The following is a 25,209-nucleotide window of genomic DNA, read 5'->3' as shown; positions in this document are numbered from 1 at the left end:
GTATTCCTGGGTCAGTACTTTGTATTGATACAAAGAGAAATATTCCTGGTTCAGAACTTAATGTTGATTCAAAGTGAAACATTCCTTGGCCAGTATTAAGTGTTGATACAAAGTGAAATATTCCTTGTACAGTACTTAGTGTTGGCACAAAGTGAAATATTCCTGGGTCAGTACTAAGTGTTGATAAAAAGTGAAATATTTCTTAGCCAGTATTAAGTGTTGTCACGAAGTAAAATATTCCTAAAGTGTTGAAACAAAGTGAAATACTTGTGGGTCAGTACTTAGTGTTGATACAAAGTGAAATATTCATGGGTCAGTACTTAGTGTTGAAACCCAGTGAAATATCCCGGGTTCAGTATTTAGTGTTAATACTAGGCGAAATATTCCTGTCAGAACTTAGTGTTGATACAATGTGAAATATCCCTAGGTCAGAAATTGGTGTTGGTATAAGTTAAAAAATTTCCTAGTTAAGTACTTCGTGTTGATAAAAAGTGAAATATTCCTTATTCAGTACATGATATTGATACAAGGTGAAATACTCCTATGTTAGTACTTATTTCTGATACAAAGTGAAATATTTCCCGTTCAGTACTTGGTTTTGATATAAAGTGAAATTTTCCTGAGTCAGTATTTGGTGTTCATACAAACAGAAATATCCCTGGGCCATAACTTGGTGTTGATACATACAAAGTGAACTATTCCTGGGTCATTATTTAGTGTTGATGCTAAGTTTAATATTCCTGGTCAGTTCTTAGTGTTGATGCAAAGTTGAATATCCCTGGTTCAGTACTTAGTGTTGATACAAAGTGAAATATTCCTGGTTCAGTACTTAGTGTTGATACAAAGGGAAATATTTCTGGGTCAGTACTAAGTGTTGATACAAAGGGAAATATTCATGGCTCAGTTCTTCGTGTTGATACAAACTGAAAAATTCATGGGCAAGTATTTAGTGTTGATACACATTGCAATATTCCTGAGTCAGTATTTGGAGTTGATACGCAGTGAAATATTCCTGGGTCAGTACTTGGTATTGATACAAAGTGAAATATTTTTGGTCAGCATTTAGTGTTGATACAAAGTGCAATGTTCCTGGGTCAGTAAATAGTGTTGATACAAAGTGAAATATTCCTGGGGCAGTACTTAATGTTGATACAAAGTGAAATATTCCTGGGGCAGTACTTGGTGTTGATACAAAGTGAAATAATCCTGGGACAGTACCTAATGTTGATACAAATTGAAATATTCCTGGGTCAGTAATAAGTGTTGATACAAAGTGAAAAATTCCTGAGTCAGTACTAAGTGATAATGCACACTAACATATTTCTGGGTCGGAACTTTAGTGTTGATGCAAAGTGAAGTATTCCTGGGTCAGTACTAAGTGTTGATACAAAGTGAAATATTCCTGGGTCAGTACTAAGTTTTGATACAAAGTGAAATATTCCTGGTTCAGTACTAAGTGTTGATACGAAGTGCAATGTTCCTGGGTCAGTAATAAGTGTTGATACATAGTGGAATATTCCTTAGTCAGTACTTAGTGTTGATTCAAAGTTAAGCATTCCTAGGTCAGTATTTATTGTCGATACAAAGTGAAACATTCCTAGGTCAGTACTTAATGTTGAAACATTCCTAGGACACAAAGTAAAATATTCCTGGGTCAGTTCTTGGTGTTGGTACAAAGTAAAATATTCCTGGGTCAGTACTTAGTGTTGTATGAATGAATGTAGTGATGATCCAAAGTGAAAGATTCCTGGTTCAATACTTGGTTTTGATGCATAGTGAAATATTCGATGCTCAGTAAATGGTGTTGATACCAAGTTTAATATAACTAAGTAAGTACTTAGTGTGGATACAAAAATGAAACATGCCTTGGTCAGTACTTAGTGGTGATGAGTCAGGACTCCTTTATTGATAAATAGTTATGTAATATTCTTGTATGGATACAAAGTAAATCATGCACGTGTAAGTACTTAGTAATGATAACAAGTGTAATACTCCTGGATCAGTACTTGTTTGTGATGCAAAGTGGAACATCTCTGGTGATCAGGATGAAGATGCCCGTGTTTTGATACAAAGGTTATGGAAGCGGCATCTTTGTGTCAGGGGACTTCATGGCCTTGCAGTTTAGCAGACGTAAAAGATGGAGAGGATGGTGTGGCGTACACGTAAGTAGTAAATATATATTTTAATAAGCTTACTTCGGTGTCCAATTACAGTACATATAATAAATTTTGTTTACAGTTATTTATTAGTAAATTTAAGGGACCAACACACATTTCGCATATTCGATACATTCACCTAAACGTAAGTACTCATGTTTTTTAATAATCGAATGCTTCGTTTTAAGATGTTTAAACGATGAAACAATTAACATATACCACACGCTTCTCTAAATATTCTTGTAAACAACTTACTTAACATGATTACAGTATTTTTTCAGTATTGATGGTTAGACGATTTTGGAACCTCCTGACAAAAGAGGAACTGTACTGACACTATGTATGTATGTATGTATGTATGTATTTGTATGTATTTATTTTGACCTTGCGGTCAAGGATAACCCATGAAAGTGCAAGCACTTATTTCCAATGGGGTCCTTTGGTTTTGCTGAAGAGACAGCAAGCAGAAGAGACAGTATTGGGATACAAGGAATCCGGGTGCGATACCCTAGCTCTTTGCGAATAGATACCTTGGTTCTTTTACGTGCTCAGTGTATAGCACCGATACACGCGAGAATTACCTGGGTTTCATACCAGTACATCTCTAGTTGGGTGGGAAACACTTGAAGCATTTCAGTGCCCCGGCCGGGATTTGAACCGGGGACCTCTGGAATGGTAGACCAGAGTGTTACCACTCGACCACCGCACCACCCGTAACCACTAAATGGTTAGTCTCACTATTTTTTACATGTAAAGTACAGAAAATTACCAATCACGGGAGTGAACCAAAGAGACAATTAAGCCATTGATTGAAAATTTTTGCATCATCCTCTTTGTTATAATCATAAACGTAATCATCATCTTCAATATTGTCCTTCTTCTTAATTATGTTAAATACCAAACAGTTTGTTTTTAAGAAACTATTGGGAAACAATACAACAAACAAACTAAATATTTCAGATGTCAAACACACTATAAAAATAACAGCTATACTCAAAACATGAATTTGTGTTACAAATATAAAATTACAAACTATGACATTTCATTTATTTTGAAACAACGCAAAATACTAATTACAATGTTAGCATCTGATACAACTTATCGTTACTATGGATAGATGTGACAAGAGCGGCATGCAAAGGAAAATACAGACGCGAGTTTTTTTTCCACGCTGAAATGTTTGTTCCTTATATGGTCCCTCCTTCTTATATAAAAAATGGAGTCGCCAGCGACTGTCTTCCAGTTAAATACGCAGACGTCCAAGATTTCTTTTAGCCCAAATCCGTTATTTCAGGTGGTCCAAGTCCGTTTTTTCCAGGTGGTACTAGTCTGTAATTTCAGGTGGTCGTAGTCCCTTTTTTAATGTTTTGAAAACCCGTTAGTTCATATTGTCAACGTTATAATGCCTCCGGATCGATAGATCGGGGGTATATTGTTTTTGGCCTGTCTGTCTGTTATTGTATGTGTATGTCATTGTATGTGTGTGTCTCAAAACTCTAACCTTGGGCATAACTTTTGCAATATTAAAGATAACTTTTGCAATATTAAAGATAGCAACTTGATATTTGGCATACATGTGTATCTTATGGAGCTGCACATTTTGAGTGGTGAACGGTCAAGGTCAGGGTCCTCCTTCAAGGTAAAAGATCATTTAAAAAAAAAATAGCTGCCGTGTCTTCAAAGCGCAGAAGAGGACATTGTGTTTCACAAACACAGCTCTTGTTTGTTTCATTTTGTCCATTTTGTCCTAGTGAGGTATTTCATGTGGCCTATACCAATCGTTTCAGGTGGTTTCATTCCTTTTTTTTCATGTTTTGACAAGGTCGGTATTTCAGGTGACCAAGTCTGTTAATTTTGGTGACCAAGCCCGTTATTTAAGGTAGAACGAGTCGTTTATTTCAGGCTATAGTAATCCGTTATATCCAGGTGGCCCAGTTTGGTGACTTCAGTTGGTACAAGTCCGTCTTTCCAGTCAGTCCTAGCCCGTTATTCCATGTAGTCCTAGCCCATAATTCCAGGTTATCCTAGTCCGTCATTCCAGGTAGTCCTAGCCCGTTATTCCATGTAGTCCTAGCCCGTCATTCCAGGTAATCATATCACGTTATTCCAGGTAGTCCTAGCCCGTCATTCCAGGTAGTCCTAGCCCGTTATTCCAGGTAGTCCTAGACCGTCATTCCATTTAGTCCTAGCCCGTTATTCCATGTTGTCCTAGTCCGTCATTTCAGGTAGTCCTAGCCCGTCATTCCAGGTAGTCCTAGCCCGTTATTCCAGGTAGTCATAGCTCGTCATACCATGTAGTTCTAGCCCGTTATTCCAGGTAGTCCTAGTCCGTCATTCCAGGTGGTCATAGCCCGTCATTCCAGGTAGTCCTAGCCCGTTATTCCAGGTAGTCCTAGCCCGTCATTTCAGGTAGTCCTAACCCGTCATTCCAGGTGGTCCTAGCCCGTTATTCCAGGTAGTCATAACCTGTTATTCCAAGTAGTCCTAGCTTGTTATCCGAGGTAGTTCTAGCCCGTTATTCCAGGTAGTCCTAGCCCGTTATTCCAGGTAGTCTTAGCAAGTCATCCCAGGTAATCATAACCCGTTATTCCAGGTAGTCCTAGCCCGTTATTCCAGGTAGTCCTAGCCCATTATTCCAGGTAGTCCTAGCCCGTTATTTCAGGTAGTCCTAGCCCGTTATTCCAGGTAGTCATAGCCAGTCATTCCAGGTAGTCTTAGCCCGTCATTCCAGTAGTCCTAGCCCGTTATTCCAGGTAATCCTAACCCGTTATTCCAGGTAGTCATAGCTCGTCATTCCAGGTAGTCCTCGCCAGTCATTCCAGGTTGTCCTAGCCCGTCATTCCAGGTTGTCCTAGCCCGTTATTCCATATAGTCCTAGCCCGTCATTCCATGTAGTCCTAGCCCGTTATTCCAGGTAGTTCTAGCCCGTTATTCCAGGTAGTCCTAGCCCGTTATGTCAGGTAGTCCTAGCCCGTTATTCCATGTAGTCCTAGCCGGTCATTCCAGGTAGTCCTAGCCCGTTATTTCAGTAAGTGCTAGCCCGTTATTCCAGATAGTCCTAGCCCGTCATTCCAGGTGGCCCTAGCCCGTTATTTTCGGTAGTCCTAGCCCGTCATTCCAGGTAGTCCTAGCCCGTTATTCCAGGTAGTCCTAGCCCGTCATTCCTGGTAGTCCTAGCCCGTCATTCCAGGTAATCCTAGCCGGTTATGCCAGGTATTCCTAGCCCGTTATTCCAGGTAGTCCTAGCCCGTTATTCCATGTAGTCCTAGCCCGTTATTCCATCTAGTCTTAGCCCGTCTTTCCAGGTAGTTCTAGCCCGTCATTCCAGGTAGTCCTACCTTGTTATTCCAGGTAGTCCTAGCCCGTTATTATAGATAGTCCTAGCGCGTCATTCCAGGTAGTCCTAGCCCGTTATTCCAGGTAGTCCTAGCCCGTTATTATAGGTAGTCCTAGCCCGTCATTCCAGGTAGTCCTAGCCCGTTATTCCAGGTAGTCCTAGCCCGTCATTTCAGGTAGTCCTAACACGTTATTCCATGCAGTCCTAGCCCGTTTTTCCAGGTAGTCTTAGCCCGTTATTCCAGGTAGTCTTAGCCCGTTATTCCATGTAGTCTTAGCCCGTTATTCCATGTAGTCCTAGCCCGTCATTCCAGGTAGTCCTAGCCCGTCATTCCAGGTAGTCCTAGCCCGTTATTCCAGGTAGTCCTAGCCCGTTATTATAGGTAGTCCTAGCCCGTCATTCCAGGTAGTCCTAGCCCGTTATTCCAGGTAGTCCTAGCCCGTCATTACAGGTAGTCCTAACACGTTATTCCATGTAGTCCTAGCCCGTTATTCCAGGTAGTCTTAGCCCGTTATTCCAGGTAGTGCTAGCCCGTCATTCCAGGTAGTCATAGCCCGTCATTCCAGGTAGTCCTAGCCCGTCATTCCAGGTAGTCCTAGCCCGTCATTCCATCGAATCCTAGCCCGTTATTCCAGGTAGTCCTAACCCGTCCTTCCAGTAGTCCTAGACCGTCATTCCAGGTAGTCCTAGCCCGTCATTCCAGGTAGTCCTAGCCCGTTATTCCAGGTAGTCTTAGCCCGTTATTCCATGTAGTCCTAGCCCGTCATTCCAGGTAGTCCTAGCCCGTCATTCCAGGTAGTCCTAGCCCGTCATTCCATCGAATCCTAGCCCGTTATTCCAGGTAGTCCTAACCCGTCCTTCCAGTAGTCCTAGACCGTCATTCCATCTAGTCCTAACCCGTTATTCCATGTTGTCCTAGTCCGTCATTTCAGGTAGTCCTAGCCCGTCATTCCAGGTAATCCTAGCCCGTTATTCCAGGTAGTCATAGCTCGTCATTCCATGTAGTTCTAGCCCGTTATTCCAGGTAGTCCTAGTCCGTCATTCCAGGTGGTCATAGCCCGTTATTCCAGGTAGTCCTAGCCCGTTATTTCAGGTGGTTCTAGTCCAGTAGTTCAAGTGGTCCAAGCCATTTATTACAGTTGGCTCAAGTCTGTTGTTTGAATTGGCAAAATGACATTTTTTCAGTTTGCAAATATTCATTGTTTCCGTTGGCCAAAGTCCGCTACTACAGGCTGTCCTTTTCCTTCTTATGCATCCATTTATGCCCTGGCTCTTACATACGCTGAAGGTAAACTATATTCTATTCCATTTTGTCTTGCATTTTGTACAGTATGTGACGATGTAAATATGGCATGATGCGAGCAAGGCATTGTATATAGCTAAGAGGTCAAGGTCATACTAGAACGAAACCATGTCATACAAATTTAAGTAAAAAAAATATTGATATCGAAATGTATCGTTTTTTGCATCTGAATAAAGTGTGGATAAAACATGGAGTTGAAGCTTGATCATTTCTCTGAATACTTGTAAACAGTTTAAAATGCTGTTCTTTGATATTTATGTATTTATGTCAAGTTATTAGTTTATTTATTATTGATAAATAACACTAAAGATAAACATTTTATTCTCGATACTACATTTAAACGTTAAAGACACATTATATTGTAATTGATTGTTATGTACTATGCACTTAACGTCAAATGCGGATCAAGTGCGCACTGATGCTTTTCTTTTTTTATCCCCCGTCATCGGCGGAGGGATATTGTTTTGGCGTTGTCCGTCCGTCCTTCCGTCCGTCCGGAGCCATATCTTGGAAGTGCTTTGGCGGATTTCATTGAAACTTGGTATGAGTATATATATAGATAAGAGGATGATACACACCAAATGGCCTTGTACACCATCTATTAATAACGGAGTTATGGCCCTTTGTATCTTAAAAAAAAGCTTTTTTTGAGTGTCAAATATAACACTTTTGTGTCCAGAAGCATATTTGCGGGGGATATCAATTCAACGACTTTGCTTGTTTCTCATATATTTTATGTTTTCCTATCGCCGCTGCCACATATACAATAAACGATTTTTTTAAAAGTTTTATTTTAACCTTTTATCAATACTTTCACACTCAAAACGTGTTTATGTACCAATACGTAACATGCAAACATAGCTACATTGAGTGTCGTTATACTTTAATATTAAATATAATGCTAAGTGTAAACGATAAACTTAATAAAACAAATAAGTTTAATACATATTTAATAAGACAAACCCTTTCATGAATAACTCATAATGCTTAATGTATTCAATATTAATTAACATAACACATATCAATAAATATTATCAAAACATGCGCATTTACTGAAATAAATTAACATGAAAATATCAATAACTATTATCAAAACATGAGTATATTGCTAAAAAACCCGTCTTTTCTGATCAGCTGCGTCTCCATGACAAAAAACAGTTGGTGTTTGTAAGAACGCCGATGCGTTTTCTCAAAGAAATCCAAATACCGTCACACAATATTTCTACAGCCCAATCTATCCTGTGCAATTAATCTGTGCCTTTAACATATGTTGACGCCGTTTAGATTGATGATGATGTTAAAACAATATAATACATAAATTGGATGAATAGAAAATTAAATAAATAAATAAATACGTAGTATAACTAGAAAGTTAAATAAATACGTAAGATAAATAGAGTATTGTGTCAAGATGAATTTAATCCTGAAAGATACAGATGACCATGCGTCGCACGTTAGAAATGATAGATATTCATCATAGCAACGCTTTGCCCCACGTACGACATTTGAAATGATAGATATTCATAATATCAACGCTTTGCCCCACGAACGACATTTGAAATGATAGATATCAACGATTTGCCCCACGTTCGACATTATAAATGATAGATATACATCATATCAACGCTTTGCCCTACGTACGACATTAGAAATGATAGATATTCATCATATCAACGCTTTGCCCTACGTACGACATTAGAAATGATAGATATACATCATATCAACGCTTTGCCCTACGTACGACATTAGAAATGATAGATATTCACCATATCAATGCTTTGCCCCACGTACGACATTAGAAATGATAGATATTCATCATATCAACGCTTTGCCCCACGTACGACATTAGAAATGATAGATATTCATCATATCAACGCTTTGCCCCACGTACGACATTAGAAATGATAGATGTTCATCATATCAACGCTTTGGCCCACATAGGACACGAGGATCTTCTGCGATTTCCGGCTGAACGCGATCGACCTTGGCCGCTGACCGCCCTTGTTGAACGTTGGCAATGAGATCACGGGTTCGAGTTCCGGCTCGTTGAGCGTTGTTATGGATCCGTAGACCCTGTTTGTCTCCGTCTGCACTCGGGAGATTCCGTTGGGCTGGAGCGTACAGATGAACACTTCTCCTTGGGGGGACGAGCAGATTCCCATGAAGCCTTTCGTTTCCGTGTCGCTAAACCTGGAACAGTCATGTAAAACCTTGAACTATACTCAAGAATGCACTGAAACGGTGCTAACCTTGAACAGTAACTAGTTCAATGTAAGATGGTTCTAAATAAACTTTAAGTCGAGATATAAAGCGATGTTTAATACGAAATAAACTACTGATATGGCTGGAAAGTGAGCATCAAGCAAAAAGTAAACAAAGTAATAAATGGTATTAAACGGCAAAAAATAACTGTCTCGGCATGGACGTCGCCATCTTGAATATCATGTGATTATCCCCTCTGATTAGGTGGTTAAAACGTGAATTAAATTCAATCATATTGTATTTTATCACCTTTTATAACAGTTTGATTTTAATTGTGCTGCTACGCGTTTAAATTTTATATGCAATTCAATATAAAATTAGAAGTCTGAGGGCAAGTGCGATGTTTTGGCGCCCTTAAACCGGTGGTTAACCCGTAATGATGTTTGAAAAATGACATTCGGGAAGCGGTGACCAAAGATTTGTTCATTTTTTCAGTGTGTGTACGTTATTTATTCGTGCTGTCAATATGTCGATATACCAATAAAACGAATAACTCTGGACTTACTGCAAGGTTAGGTGCGAAAGACACCGGGTGAATAACCAAAATGCTATTATTTGCATTGACCGTTCCAAGACGTTGGCCCCAGTTTATTGTATTTGTCTTGGGTTTTGGCCTATATCTGAATGCATGGCAACGGGTCAGATGATAACATTGGTGCAACTAGAGTTTCACTTTGTTTAGATTTAAAGTTAACTTCAATGTATCAAATGTGTTAACTGATGATATTGCTATGTTTTGTTGTGTTCTACTCCTTTCTACTTTTTGCCGTCCTATTTGTATTTTGGTTAACAATATTTCACACTGTATATCTTACTCGGTTTAGACAGCGAGTTGATAAAAGCACTGTTAATTGATATGTTTTCGTATGAATCAAATAGTTGACCCATGCTAAGTGATTTTAATCCTTAAACTTAAAATGGTTATCAAATGTGTTAATGTATAATTCACGCACATGTCTTTCTGAATCGCATTCCGATCATACAATATACTTACTACTATAAAACAGATTTTTGAAAGTCCTATAATTGTTAAAATAAAAAACGAAAGATCCTCGCTCTCGTTAAATCGGGTTTTAATGCATGTGCGTTAAGTGTCGTCCCAGATTAGCATATATAGTCCGCATAGGGACGACACTTACCACCTAAACTGGATGTTTGCTTAGAAGACACTTCTTATAAACGATTTTTTATGCTCCCGGTAGGGTGGCATATAGCATTTGAACTGTCTGTCCGTCTGTCCGTCCGAAAACTTTAACATTAACCATAACTTTTGCAATATTGAAGACAGCAATTTGATATTTGGCATGCATGTGTATCTCATGGAGCTGCGCATTTTGAGTGGTAAAAGGTCAAGGTCAAAGTCATCCTGAAAGGTCAAAGGTAACAAAAAACAAATCCAAGGGAAGTAACAATATTTAAAGGGAGATAATTTCTATTTATAATTTGGCAGGTACAGATCATTTTGACAAGGGAAGTAATATACAAAATATAACTTCCCTTGTGAAAATGGTCTGTACCTGCCAATGATATAATCCAAAGGGATATATTAATATAAAAACATTAAATCAAAGCGGCGAAGAAGGGGACATTGTGTTTCTGACAAACACATCTCTTGTTTAAATATAAAACGGAAATTGTAGTCCCTGTTTAGCCTGTGCGGACTGTATAAAGACCCGTTTTTCCAGATCGCGGACCAATGCTCGACTTACTTGAAGGTAACGTTGCCCAACATATCCATTCCTACAATCCCCGTCTCGTAATCAGAGACGTAGATATGATCCAGTTTTCCATCAACCGTCACGTATAGGGGACATCGCAAGATTCCCTTTTCCGGGCGCAATTTTTGTTGAACTACCCCCTCGGTGTCTGAATGGGACAAAATAGTATAAGTTCAGTTCAACTAAATGAATAGTAATTAAAGGACTCTGAATAAACTAAATGAATATCTTATGTGTTTGTCGTAGTTTGCTTGAGTTAGTTTCAGTTTTATGTTGTTGTTTTTTAGCTCGGCTGTTTTCGGAGAAAACCCGAGCTATTGTCATAGCCAACTCGTCGTCCGCCGTCCGCCGTCCGCCGTAGGCGTCGTGCTAAAACCTTAACATTGGCCATTACTTTTTAAATATTGAAGATAGCAACTTGATATTTGGTATGCATGTGTATCTCATGGAGCTGCACATTTTGAGTGGTAAAATTTCAAGGTGAACATCATCCTTCAAGGTCTAGGGTCGAAAAAACAAATCCAAGGGAAGTAATAAGCTTTGAATGGGCATAATTATCTGACCTGCCAACGTATTTATTTTTGTTAAATAAATCAAAGCGGGGCAGTAGGTGGCATTGTGTTTCTGACAAACACATCGTGGTGAAACGTCATCCTTCAAGGTCTAAGATCAAAAATACAAATTCAAGGGATGTGAAAAGCTTTAAAGGGAGATAATTATTCAATATTGAACATAGCAACTTGATATTTGGCATGCATGTGTATCTCATGGAGCTGCACATTTTGAGTGGTGAATCTACAGTCACGGAAGTGGCTTTTAATTATTTGCTACTAAAAATAGACATTTGTAAGAGACAATTATTATAAAATAGAAATCATGAGCAGAACATGTGTCTTTTGTGTTTTTTTTGGGTTTTTTTTTTAGATCAGGAAAACACACTATTCATTCATTAATACTGTGATAAAGCAATAACCCAGCAGACCTGAAAACTATAGTTATTTACAATATAAGCAGTAAAACCAGAGATTGTGTGCAGCCTAACTGATTTTGAGAAGTATACAAACATGAACACTGATGTACAATTACAGATACCTGTCCTAAATCCAGGAGCAGTTTTACACACAAAGGATTAGTGACCACTCAACCGTGGCTATAGATATTGTAAAACTTGTGATTTAATCCCTTTTCTTTTGCTTTCGGTGGTAAGGGATAATTACAACAAAACATTATTTACCACTATCCTTGACAGGATATCTTATTAGATATAAGATTTCCTTACATTAAAGTGATCATTAATACATGATAAAAACTGTAGATGATAAAAACTGTATCATATTTTGCCTTATTACTCTATTTTGTCATACATGAACAGATTGATTTAGAAACGCCTATACCTAAACTTGTATAACAAATAGTATATTACAATAGCACGTCTTAGCAGTATAATATGATGTACACATGTTCATATTAATTGCGCCGGATAGGTAACAAATATATTTGACACATGTTTGAAAACATGTTAAATCTGTTAACAATATATCATATAATTTAGGTCATATATGTTAAAATAAGCTACATTAACACTGTTAAAACTTTTTTTATAGAAATAAAAAATGGAACCCAACAGCTAAGCAGCTTTAATACAGTTAATGTAAGAACCTAGTGGTGTTGTTAGTGTGAGTTAACATAATGTGCTGATACGCAATCACCAGCTGTTGGTTAAACAATATAAAGGATAAAAGGATAAATTATTGTTTATTTTAACTATACTTTGGCACAACTAGGTTGTAGGTATATTTAACAGTATTTACATATACATACAATAGCTGCTTTTATGTATACAAGAATCAAAATCAAGTTGGTTATTAGAAAACAGTGTACATTTTATGTGACTTTCACATGTATTCATGTGCTAATTGCCTGTAATGTGTTGATGTTTTATGTACACATATTAATTACTACCTTATTATTAATAACATACAATAGCTGACTTTGTATACATTAGAATCAAAATCCAGATTTATATTATAATTGTAATGTGTTGATGTTTTTTGTACACATATTAATAACTACCTTATTATTAATAACATACAATAGCCGACTTTATATACATTAGAATTAAAATCCAGGTTGATATTATAAAACATCGTATATTTAAAAATGGCGCTTTAGCACATTTAGGGAACTTAAATTATTAAAGATCATATCTATTAAACTTAGTTGAATATTTGTTTTTCTTCCGCATTGGTAATGTTAACGCTTGTTTTGATTCACATAAGCATTCATGTGCTTATTTTAAATACACTTGTATTATTATATTTAAATGGCGCTTTATCACATTTAGGAAACTTAAATAATTACGAATCACATCTGTTTAACTTAGTTGAATGTTTGTGGGGGTTTTCTTCTGTATTGGTAATGTTAATGCCTGCTTTGATTTTCATATGTATTCATGTACTTATCGTCTGTATGTTTATTGTTGTGATGTTTTTGTACACATTTTCATATCTACACTAACGTTAATAACATTTTCTTTTAAACCAGTAGAAATAAACACAAAATCCCAACACATGTCAATAAAACAGGATATAATTATGTTCTTTTATAAAATTAATAGGCAAGATTCAGTACGATTCAATTTAGCCATAAAAATAAAATCTTTTGGAGAAAAAAATGTATGAAAAAATATGCTCTTTAAATGTGAGAGGTCTCAACAATGCTAATAAAAGGCAAAGTATATTCAAATGGTTTGAAGAAAACAATTACACAGTGTGTTTACTTCAAGAAACACATGTTTGTGAGCTAACAAAAAACAAATGGCAATCAGAATGGAGTGGAACAAGTTTTTACAGTGGGAACTAATCAAATAGTGAAGGTTTAGGAATTTTAATAAAAAATAAAGATAATGTAAACATAGGCGAATTTAAAAAATTAGTACCCGGTAGATTATGCACAATTGATGTTATTATTAATAATCAAGAAATCACCTTAATAAATATATATGGTCCAAACAAAGATGAAATATGTTTTTTTGAAAAACTGGAAATACATCTACTACAAAATATGGATAAAAATTACATAATAGGAGGCGATTTTAATACAATACTTAACCCAAATCTAGACAAAAAGAACGGTAAAAAGGATACACACATAAACAGCAGGAACAAAATAAATTCCATAGTCGATTCATGCAATTTGATAGACATATGGCGAGCTCTTCATCCAGAACAAAAACGTTATACATGGCATTCAAGTGGAAAACCGGTTATTTTTTTTTTGTAGATTGGATTATTACCTTATTTCCCAAAATATATGTAATATAATTAATAAAGCAAAAATAAAGCCGGGATATAAGACAGACCACTCTTTGATTGAAATAATTATTGACAATAAAATACAACAAAAAGGACCTGGTTATTTTAAAATAAATAATGCTATGCTTTCAAATGAAGAGTATCAAAATCAAATTGAACAAGAAATTCATAGCATAGTGGAACATAACACTAACTGTAGTCCAAATACACTGTGGGAACTTATAAAAGGAACGGTAAGGGACATTAGTATAAAATTCTCTACAATGATAAAAAAACGAAACCAGGAAAAAGAGCACATTATCATTGACAAACTAGAGTCACTAGAGCAAAAAATCAATACAAACAGTGATAACAACGAAAATATATTCAAACTGTATAAAGAAACTAAAATAGAGTACGATAGTATCATAGAAGAGAAAATAAATGGCATGTTAGTAAGAGCAAGAGCCAAACACATTGAACATAATGAAAAAAATACCAAATACTTTGCAAATCTTGAAAAAAGACATTACGAAAGTAAAACCATTCATAAGTTAAAAATAAATAACATTGAAGTCTCAGACATTAAGAGTATAATGAATGAACAAAGAAGCTTTTACTCAAACCTTTATAGCCATTAAAAATCTACTGACACGAATACTCTTAATAATTCACATTTTTTTAACTTAAATATAAAAGGAATGTCAGAAAATGAGAAACAATCATGCGAAGGCTTACTCACAGAATATGAATGCTTAAACGCTTTAAAAGAGATGGATAATAATAAAAGTCCCGGTTCAGATGGTTTATCCGCAGAATTTTACAAGGTATTTTGGGAAGTTATTAAAACACATTATATTAATTCAATTAACCATTCATTTGTTAATGGACAATTAACCCAACTTCAAAAACAAAGTATTCTTACACTTATTCCAAAACCAGGAAAAAATCTAGATACACTAGATAATTGGAGACCATTAAGTTTATTAAATGTTGACTATAAAATAGCGACCAAAACAATCGCAAACAGGATTAAAAAAGTTATTTCGTCTGTAGTTGAGTCAAGACAAACAGGATTTATAAAAGGTAGATTCATTGGCGAGAACGTACGCACAATTTTTGAAACCATTCATTATATGAATAACAATAATAAGCCAGGACTTCTTTTCTTTGCCGATTATGAAAAAGCATTCGATAGTTTAGATCACGACTTCATGTTTAAAAGTCTCAAACAATTTAATTTTGGAACTGAACTCATACAATGGATTAAATTATTTTATACTGACATAAGTACCATAATTATCAACAACGGACACTTATCTGAACCTATCCCTATTCAAAGGGGCGTAAAACAAGGCTGTCCATTATCAACAACTCTTTTTGTATTAAGCATAGAAATATTGTCCAACTTTATTGAAAGGAATGAAGACATCAAAGGAATAAAAATAAAAGAACAAGAAATAAAACAAACACTTTTCGCAGATGATACAACTTATATGACAGATGGAACGCTTAATTCGTTTTCAACATTGATAAATACTATTCAAGACTTCAGTGAAGTATCTGGACTTAAACTAAATACACAAAAATCCATCGTAATGCGCGTTGGTTCACTTAAAAACACACAAATTATATTTAACAAATACAAATATTTTTCTTGGACCTCTGAAGAAGCTAAAACACTGGGTTTTTATTTCACCAATGATGAACATCTCAATATAGACAAAAACTTGCAACCAAAATTACTTGCCTTTATAAATTGCTTAAAACAGTGGCAACACAGAAAATTAACACTCCTTGGAAAAGTCACTGTGGTTAAAACTTTTGCCCTGCCAAAGATTATGTACACATTGTCAGCACTCCCAACCCCTAATCATGAAATATTACAAACAATTAATAAATCTATATTCCAATTTGTATGGGATTGCAAACCTGAAAAAATAAAAAGAACAACCCTAGTTAAACCAATAGATCAAGGAGGGCTGAAACTTACCGATATTACTGCTCTAATACATGCTAATAAGGCCAGTTGGGTCAAAAGATTAACAGACGTAAACAATAAAGGGCAGTGGAAAATTTTCTATCAGAATGAACTTAATAAATATGGTGGAAATCTTGTATTTGAATGTGCACTTAATGAAAAACATATTGTTTCCAATTTTAAAAATATATTCCTCAGAGATGTCATTATCTCTTGGAACAAGATTAAATCGAAAGAAAAAGAAGGGCATGTAAACAAAACGATTATATGGAATAACTCGAGGATAGAAAAAAATAACCAACATACCTTCTTCTACCTAAACTGGTTTAATAAGGGTATAAAATTCCTCGAACACATATACGACTTTAGGTCAAAAACCTATTATACATTTGAAGTTTTTAAAACCCTATATGAATTACCCTCAACAGATTATCTTAAATATTACACACTAATCAAAAGTATCCCAATAACTTACAAACAACAACTATCTCAAATGGATTTTGTCAATTTCAATCATAACACATTACTTGAAAAAATACAAAAATCAAAAAAAGTGTGTAAATATTTATATAATCTACAACAAACCTTAGATGAAAATAAAACTAAACAAGAAAAGAAATGGGAAGACATAATGTCCCCCTATGAACAAAGTATCGACTGGAAACATGCTTATTTAACACCATTTAAAGCCACCATAGATAACACTTTACGCAATTTTCAATATAAGATTCTACAGTGCATACTACCAACTAATTCATATTTGTATAAATGTAATCTAACATCTTCAAGTTTGTGCACTTTTTGCGCAAGTTGTAAGGAAACAATTATACACGTTTTATATGAATGTAATTCTGTACAACCCATATGGCAGGAGCTGACGTTGTTATTAAATAGAAAACAATTACACATAGAACTGAATGTAATTGATATTATTTTTGGAACTAAAAAAGGAGGCACTCATAATCAAGTGATTAACTTTATAATTATCCTTATGAAATCATACATATTCAATACCAAATCAAAAGCCGAAAAGCCAAATATTGAGACCTTCAACAATGCTCTAAGAATGAAAATTATATTAGAAAAGCAAATTGCCTTCGAAAAAGGCAAAATTGATCAACATAATAAAAAATGGCACAACTTTGAAATTACTCATTAAGAATCTTGCCTACGTCCCCGACACTTTAGGATTTTTCTGTTTAATCTTTCTTTTTAAACCGCTAAATGTCTCTTTATTTGTGTCAAATTTTGTGAAATATGTCAAATATTGCGGGCCTTTTGATTCTTGTTTGATATATATTTAATTATTTGTCACTTTATTATTTTTTTATATTAAAATTATTAATCAATGTTAAAACTCTCTTATTATCAAATCTAGCTATTCCCCTCTCCTTTTCACTCTTTAGAAAATAACATAGCATCGTCTCAACAATATTTTTCTGGTAACAATGTTAAGCAATACCATGTTCATACCTAAACAAATAAAGTGTGTTTTTTTTTCTCTTAGTATATACATATAACACGTATAAGTGCAGACATAGTCAATGCATATGATACTTTAGTATATGTAAGAGACCAAAATGTTGTGTTGCTTCATATGTGTATTCATGTTGTAATAGAGATGTTTGTTGAAAATTAATAAAAAAAAAAAAAAAAAAAAAAAAAAAAAAAAGAGACAATTATTTTCAAGGGAAGTAATTTATATAATTATAAATCTCGTATTATATATGTCCTTACCAAGAATTTAAGTTCTTTTCACAGTTACTGTACAGATTTATTATTTTGATTATTGATAACTCAAATGATTGATTTGTGAAAGTTTTTTTAATGATATAATTATCAAACCTTACCTGGTCTAATTTGTGAATGCTAGTTTTCATTAAATACCAGTGGACTTGTGTCCATAGATACATGATGGCTATGATCTCTTTGATTAACCACAGGCCGTGGTTGTCAGCGATGTCTGACTTGATAATGTTTTGACTGTCTACAGACCCCCCCCCCCCCCCCCCGTTGGATTGGACATAATCCAAGGGAAGTAATAAACTTTAAAGGGAGATGATTTATATGCCTGCCAAATTATAATTAGAAATTTTATTTCAAAGCGACGCATTAGGGGCATTGTGTTTCTGACGATCACATCTTTTGTTGGGTCAATAGGTCAAAGGTCAAGGTCACTGTGACCTCTAAAAAAAAATTCTGACAAGCTTTCGCAGCCGAGCGTGGTACCCGTTATGCGGTGCTCTTGTTTAACGAACTAATGTAATGATGTTTTTTCCTATAAAAAAATAATGACATTTAATAAAGAAATACCATATATGTGTTATTTTGTTTATTATATTGTTTATAGAGCTAATTTATGTTTTCACATTGTTGTGATGTTGGTATTAGCATTAAGTAGTTTACTTATAAAAGTACATGGATATCCGGATTGATTCGAAAACTGGATTTAATGCATGTGCGTAAAGTGTCATCCTAGATTAGCCTATGGAATTTTTCGTTTGAAGGAAGTCTCTTCGAAACGCAAATCCTGTAAAAGCGGAAAGTGTCATCCCTGATTAGCCTTAACGGACTGCACATGCTAACCTGGGATGACACTTTACGCATGTGAATTACTTTCGGTTTTACAAGAACGCGGCTCAATGGATAATGCTACTGGCAATAAAGGGATAATGTTACCGACCCATGATCTGGACCTCCTTGTCAGTGCTCCAGCCGCTGGTGATGTAAAACGCGTTGTCATGGTAACATATGCCGTAGCACTCGACGTCAAGCTTGAATGACTTGCTCACTGTCATCGTTTTGCCGACATGAATCACCTGAACAGTCCTAAAAATAAATAGCTCGCTGAGAAAACGAGGCTTAACTCATGTGCGTGAAGTGTCGTCCCAGATTAGCCTGGGCAGTCCGCAACGACTAATCTGGGACTACAATTTCCGCCTTAACTGTTTTTGCTAACTCAATTCAATTTCGCTAAGAAGGGAATTCTTTTACACGAAAATTTTAATAAAAGCGGAAAGTGTCGTCCCTTATTAGTCTTTGCGCTCTAAATAGGCTAAACTCGGACGAAACTATTCACATGCATGTTCCCACATCTACGCTTAAACAGTGTATCTAGTTGCAAGGATTTTATTAAAAAATTGATTTTTTATTAGATTAGAGAATTTTTGGAGTGTTTTTTTGCAATTAATGTGAATGGTCCTGAAAATAGTTGCTCTGGTTACGGGGTTTTCATTTAATGTTTTTTTGATATTTTATTTGAAGTTTGAAGAATTGTTTGTGTGATTTTTTGCAGTTAGTTGAATATCCTTCAAGCGAAATATAAGCAGCAAAAGCTAAGACAAAAACCACATCAATAACAGCATCAACAACAAGAATAAAAAATTGCAAGGAAGGAACGCAACAAACATTAAATTCACATACAACGTAAAACCATAAAAGGCAGCACATTAAATTATTTACATAATGATTATAAAAAAACGTTCATTTACAGTGGATAACGTTGGGTAGGTAAACGAATAAGTCGGTATGTCGTTTTTAGGTTGCATTTATTTATAATTGAGTGAGGTGTCGAAATATCATATGGGCCGTGCTCTGTGAAAAGGGGGTTTAATGCATGTTCGTAAAATGTTCTCCCAGGTGTCGTCCTTGATTATCCTGAGTACGCACAGGCTTATCTGGGACGGCACTTAACGCACATGCATTAAACCCCCTTTTCACAGAGCACGGCCCATACATATTGTCATAAACTGCTAAAAATCCTCATAAAAGGATTTGTCGGTGGGATTGAATGACACATGCCTTTCACTTTCCAGAGTTTGATAATCATGGTAATGCAGACGATACAAACACCATGCCGGAAGTGAAAGTAATTGATATAAACATTCTTCTTTTTCTGTGTGAAAATAAAAAACCAACCACTTTTACTTGTCGTTTGGTAACGTACACGCGATCTCTGTGTTTGACATTATCGTGACGTCATGATCATACAAATATAGACAGGATATTTGTTGGTCTCTGTCGAATATCGATTTTAATTCACGATTGATCATAGAAAATAATATTTTCACGAGAAGCGTATGATAGAAAATATATCACGAGTGAATTAAAATCGATATTTTACCGAATGCAACAAATTTTCTATTTATTTTATGCTTTTTCCACTTATATTTACCATGTAAATTGAAAATTATGGTTTATTTTCACTGTTTTTATGCTCCCCCATTTTTTTTTTATGGGGGGGGGGGCATATAGTCGCCGCTTCGTCTGTCCGTGCGTGTGTGTGTCCGTCCGTACGTGCACAATTTGTGTCCGGGCTATTTGTCAGTAATTAATGACCAGAATTCAATTAAACTTTATGGGAAGTTTCACTACCAAGAGGTGATGTGCATATTATCAGCCGGTTCTGGCCGGATGATTTTTAACAGAGTTATGGCCCTTTGAAATTGTCCATTAACTGTACATATAGTACAATTCTTGTCCCACCAACAACTGACTGGAATTCAATGAAGCTTTATTGGAAGCTTAACTACCTTGAGGAAATGCGCATGTTATTTGTGGGTTCTGGTTAGATGATTTATTTAGTGAGTTATGGCCCTTTGAAATTTTTAAGTTGCTTAACCATCCATCGTATTATTTTGTCCAAAGTTATGCCTCTCAAGACGTTTCCTTTTATCTGAATATATAGTATTCTTGTTTTTCGATTGTTTGAAACAGTGAATTATCATATTTAATTCACTGATATTTCTCTATAAACCACCTGAAAGCATAAAATTAATCAAGTTACCCTTCGTTTGGTAACGTACAAGCGACCTCTGAGTTGGACATGGTCGTGACGTTACGATTATAAATTAATAATTGTACCTGTCGTTTGGTAACGTACAAGCGACCACTGTTTTGGACATGGTCGAGAAGTCACGATTTTAAATATAACTATTTATCTGTCGTTTGGTAACGTACAAGCGACCACTCTGTTGGACATGGTCCAAGTGACGTCGCAAAATTAAATATATCACTTTACTTGTAATTAGGTAACGTTCAAGCGACATCTGTTTTGGACATGGAAGTGACGCCACAATAATAAATTTATCACGTTACCTGTCGTTTGGTAACGTACAAGCGACCTCTGTGTTGGATAAGGAAGTGACGTCACGATAATTAATATCTCACTTGACCTGTCATTTGGTAACGTACAAGCGACCTCTGTGTTGGACATGGTCGTCACGTCACGATAATCAATATATCTCTTTTCCTGGAATTAGGTAACGTACAAGCGACCTCTGTGTTTGACATGAAAGGGACGTAACAATAATAAATATATCACTTTACCTGTCATTAGGCAACGTACAAGCGATCTCTGTGTTGGACATGGTCGTGACGTCACGCGGAGCGGTCTGCGTCTCTAAGTGTGCGATCGATTTCAAGTCCGCACTGAATAATTTTATTTTCTTGTTTGTGGCGTCTGCGACAACTAATTTGTCGTCTGGTAGGAAAGCCGAGCCGGTAATTGAGCACGTCTTCTTGTCGCTCGGCAACCTTCAGAAAAATAACAATATTGGAGAGACTTGGTATGCTAATCTGGTAGCCAGATTTTGCCTTAGGACAAAAATAACTGCAGAAGTTGGTCATTGTGTGGTTTGTTGGTGGTTTTTTTATCGCGAGATGCGAGCACATTTACCATACCTCATGCTGGTGTTTGATACACTTTCGTTAATTGGCTTTGTTTTTGTTCACATGGTTATATCTCCACATTGCTTAGCTCTTTCTATATTTATCAGAGTAAATAACAATGTTGTATCTCGTTGAACTAATACAGATATCAGATTCTCTTTAAATCTTCAGTTGAATATAGACCATGAATAATAGAAGAACAAACACTTATGATTAAATCTGAAAACCGTTTTATTCAGATAATATTGTGACACTTGTGCGAAATCATTAAAATAAAATACGTTTATGTGCAACAAAGAACAAACACAAAGTTATAGTGTGTTGTTATAAGTTGAACCAATAGTGCGAGTATATTATGTACACTCCAATCATTATTTGCATCAGTTGAAAGAAATGACGAAGTAAATGTCTTGAGATGGATTTGAGAAACATAAAATACAGCTTCTTCTATTACTACTTCCACTACTTCTACAAATACTACTCCTCCTTTAAATATTACCTTTCGAAAACCAGTATTGAAACGTACACATTCAACCTTTTATAACGTTTTGCCATGCAAACCGCAAATAATTTACACAACACGATTTACTGAAAAGTGAGAATAGACCGAATCTTTGTATCAACCAAACAACGTATTGTAGAAACATATCGTATTGTTCGTTGTATTGGAAAATTTAAGTTAACTTTTATTTCTTAGTTCTACAACGTCGCACATCGCTGCATAAGCTATTATTCCACCTAACTTTGGTTTAGAATAGTTCCTTTCTATTACTGTATATTAAGTTGTATATCGAGGAGTAAGAGGTTTCACATTGTGTGAGTTTTGATTAATTTTATTATAAATGATGCGTTGCACAACTCTTTGAGTCTTCATGTTACCGTATAATTGAGCCGCGTTCTTAGAAAACTGGGCTTAATGCATGTGCGTACAGTGTCTTCCCATATTAGCCTGTGCAGTCCGCACAGGCTAATCAGGGACGACACTTTCCGCTTTTATGGTATTTTTAGTTTCAATGAAGTTTCTCCTTATCGAAAGTCAAGTATAGGCGGAAAGTGTCGTCCCTGATTAGCCTGTGCGGTGTCGTCCCTGATTAGCCTGTGCGGACTGCATTATGTCCAGTTTTCACAGAACGCTGCTCAATTGATTATTTATGTTGGACTTGGCGATGCATGTGTTCATATTTTAAGAGATATGTGGACATACAGACAACAGACGAAAAGAGCTATATTGTACCGCCGAATAATTATTAGACATACATTCGGACGAACTGTTTTAAGGGTATGCATACGAAAAACGACCAAAAGGTTGAATATTCATTGTCCATCAGGCAACAGAGTCATAAATCGTTTATAAAGAGTTTATCGATAACAAGTACATGGTAACCTACAAAGTCTAAAAGTAGATCGCCCGATTCATTTTCGAAATCACATTCTTAAGACTGCCGGTTTACTTCAACAGTCTTCAAATCAATTAGGTTAGGTAACACTTATTCCAATTCCCATAAGGACCAATTACAAAAAGGCCAACTAAGCGTTTTTGCTTTGATATTTATCTTATATATTAAAGTTTGCAAGACTGATATCATTTTAAAGATCGGTCTGACCTCTTGCAATTATTGCAAAAATGCCTTTCTTGCAATTGCTTCGAAAATAAAATTCGCTGAAATGCAAGCACCCTCATGAAACAGGGTTCCGGCAGTAAGATTTCAACAAAAGCACTGTTCTATAATAAGCGCAACCAAAAACGTCCATCCTTCAATGTAGTACCCAATGAAACGAACCTAAATGTTGCAGACACACATATGATAAAGGAAATAACAACAAACAGCGATAGCTGAATGGCGTTTAACCCAGATGAGAAAAGATACTTTTAAGAAAAAATGCGTTACATACGAATGGATCACGGAAGGATTTAAAATGATTTAGTGAAATGTAACCTTCAAATACTAATATCGAATGAAAGGCATCCATACCTAACGCTAAACTCGTCAGTGCCTAGCGGCTGTTTCAGAAGCTGCTTGACAGGTGACTCGGTCTTTCGTGGCGACCTCTGGCGGCTCTTTAAGTCGACGGACGCCATTAGTTTCTCGTCACTTCCGGAATCGTTTGGTGACCTCTTTCCTTTGGTTTTCGGGACGGCGTTGAGACCGTTAGATGTCGTGCTTTCGTCCTTGATTTTTCCGAGCTCTGAGACGCCTTTTAGGAACTTTTCTATGGAGAGCTGAAAGATTATACAAACTGATATTATGCTGGCTTTTTTTATCCTACAGCTAAATCATATTGTAGGAGCTATTTCTGGGCGTCATGTAAACTTCTGCTTCACATGCCTTCCAGCCTTTACAATGCTTCTTTCTACGGAGAGTTGAAGGCATTAAAAAAACTGCGAGATTCTATCTGGGAAATCTGGGCTTAATGCTTCTGTCGTCCGAGATTAAACTGTGTAGTTCGAAAGGCTTGTCAGGGACGACTCTTTCCTCTTTTATGGAATGTTTCGTTTATAGGAAGACTCCTTTAAACCTAAATCCAGTGTAGGCGGTAAGTGTCGTCCCTGATAAGCCTGTGCGGACTGCATAAGCTATTCTGGGACGATAGTTTTCGCACTGCTTTAACCATAATTTTCCCAAATGTTGACTTCTATGATGCTTTAGGAACTTTGCTATGAAGAGGTGTAGAATTGGAAAAATACAGTCATTGCGATGCACTGTGAACATCCGTATGAGAAGTTTAAATACTGGAAAATGACTGTTATGATGATGCATAAAGAGATTTTCTATGGAAAGCCGTCGGATTGGACAATGCTGTTCACGTGTTCTATGGAAAGCCGTAGGATTGGACAATGCTGTTCACGTGTTCTATGGAAAGCCGTAGGATTGGACAATGCTGTTCACGTGTTCTATGGAAAGCCGTAGGATTGGACAATGCTGTTCACGTGTTCTATGGAAAGCCGTAGGATTGGACAATGCTGTTCACGTGTTCTATGGAAAGCCGTAGGATTGGACAATGCTGTTCACGTGTACGTAAAGTAATTAAATATAAAAAGCTGTTGGATTGAACTATTGTGTTAACAACGTACATTTCTACAAGTTAAAGGAGATGATAACTATTGAACTAATGATGCGTGGGAATTGTTTATGGAGACTTGTTTGATTTGAAATGAGTTTGATTTTATAAGAAATTTAGACTATTGATACAAGAGCTGGGTACGTGGAAAATGACTGGTATGATTATCCATAGGTTTCTGTGGATTTAACCCATTTATGACTAGCGTTCAGAAAAAAGGCCTTGGAAAACAGCGTAGACCCAGATGAGACACCGCATGATGAGGCGTCTCATCAGGGTCTGCGCTGTTTGCTTAAAGGAATTTATGTAAGAAATATTCTAAATAGAGAAATAAATATACAAGACATCCCTAATTTTGGAATTAAATTGATCCAATTTAGAAGGATGTGAGATTCCACTAGGCTAAACTGGGTTAAGCAGAGAACGGTC

General features: G+C 36.1%; 1 protein-coding gene across 1 annotated transcript; it reads right to left on the bottom strand.

Annotated features, from left to right (window-relative positions):
- Positions 1–8,588: 8,588 nt before the first annotated feature.
- On the bottom strand, positions 8,589–23,926 carry LOC127847210 (uncharacterized). The gene is made up of 5 exons (XM_052378961.1): positions 23,694–23,926; positions 21,379–21,585; positions 18,734–18,879; positions 10,768–10,924; positions 8,589–8,986 (listed from the first exon to the last, which is right to left on the bottom strand). The coding sequence occupies exons 1-5, from the start codon at positions 23,798–23,800 to the stop codon at positions 8,692–8,694; spliced, it is 912 nt and encodes a 303-aa protein (XP_052234921.1). The 5' UTR covers positions 23,801–23,926; the 3' UTR covers positions 8,589–8,691.
- Positions 23,927–25,209: the final 1,283 nt, after the last annotated feature.

Source organism: Dreissena polymorpha, chromosome 10, assembly GCF_020536995.1.
Source record: "Dreissena polymorpha isolate Duluth1 chromosome 10, UMN_Dpol_1.0, whole genome shotgun sequence".
Taxonomy (NCBI): domain Eukaryota; kingdom Metazoa; phylum Mollusca; class Bivalvia; order Myida; family Dreissenidae; genus Dreissena; species Dreissena polymorpha.
Note: the sequence above shows the minus strand (reverse complement) of the source record. Positions and strands in the feature narration are given on the sequence as shown.

Excerpts from the sequence above, each read along its gene's own strand:
- LOC127847210 (XM_052378961.1), bottom strand. The coding sequence starts at position 23,800 with ATGGCGTCCGTCGACTTAAAGAGCCGCCAGAGGTCGCCACGAAAGACC. Across the intron at positions 10,925-18,733 it reads CAAGGAGGTCCAGATCATGG|ACACCGAGGGGGTAGTTCAA; the intron begins GTCGGTAACATT and ends TGTCCCATTCAG. Across the intron at positions 8,987-10,767 it reads TTGGGCAACGTTACCTTCAA|GTTTAGCGACACGGAAACGA; the intron begins GTAAGTCGAGCA and ends TGACTGTTCCAG.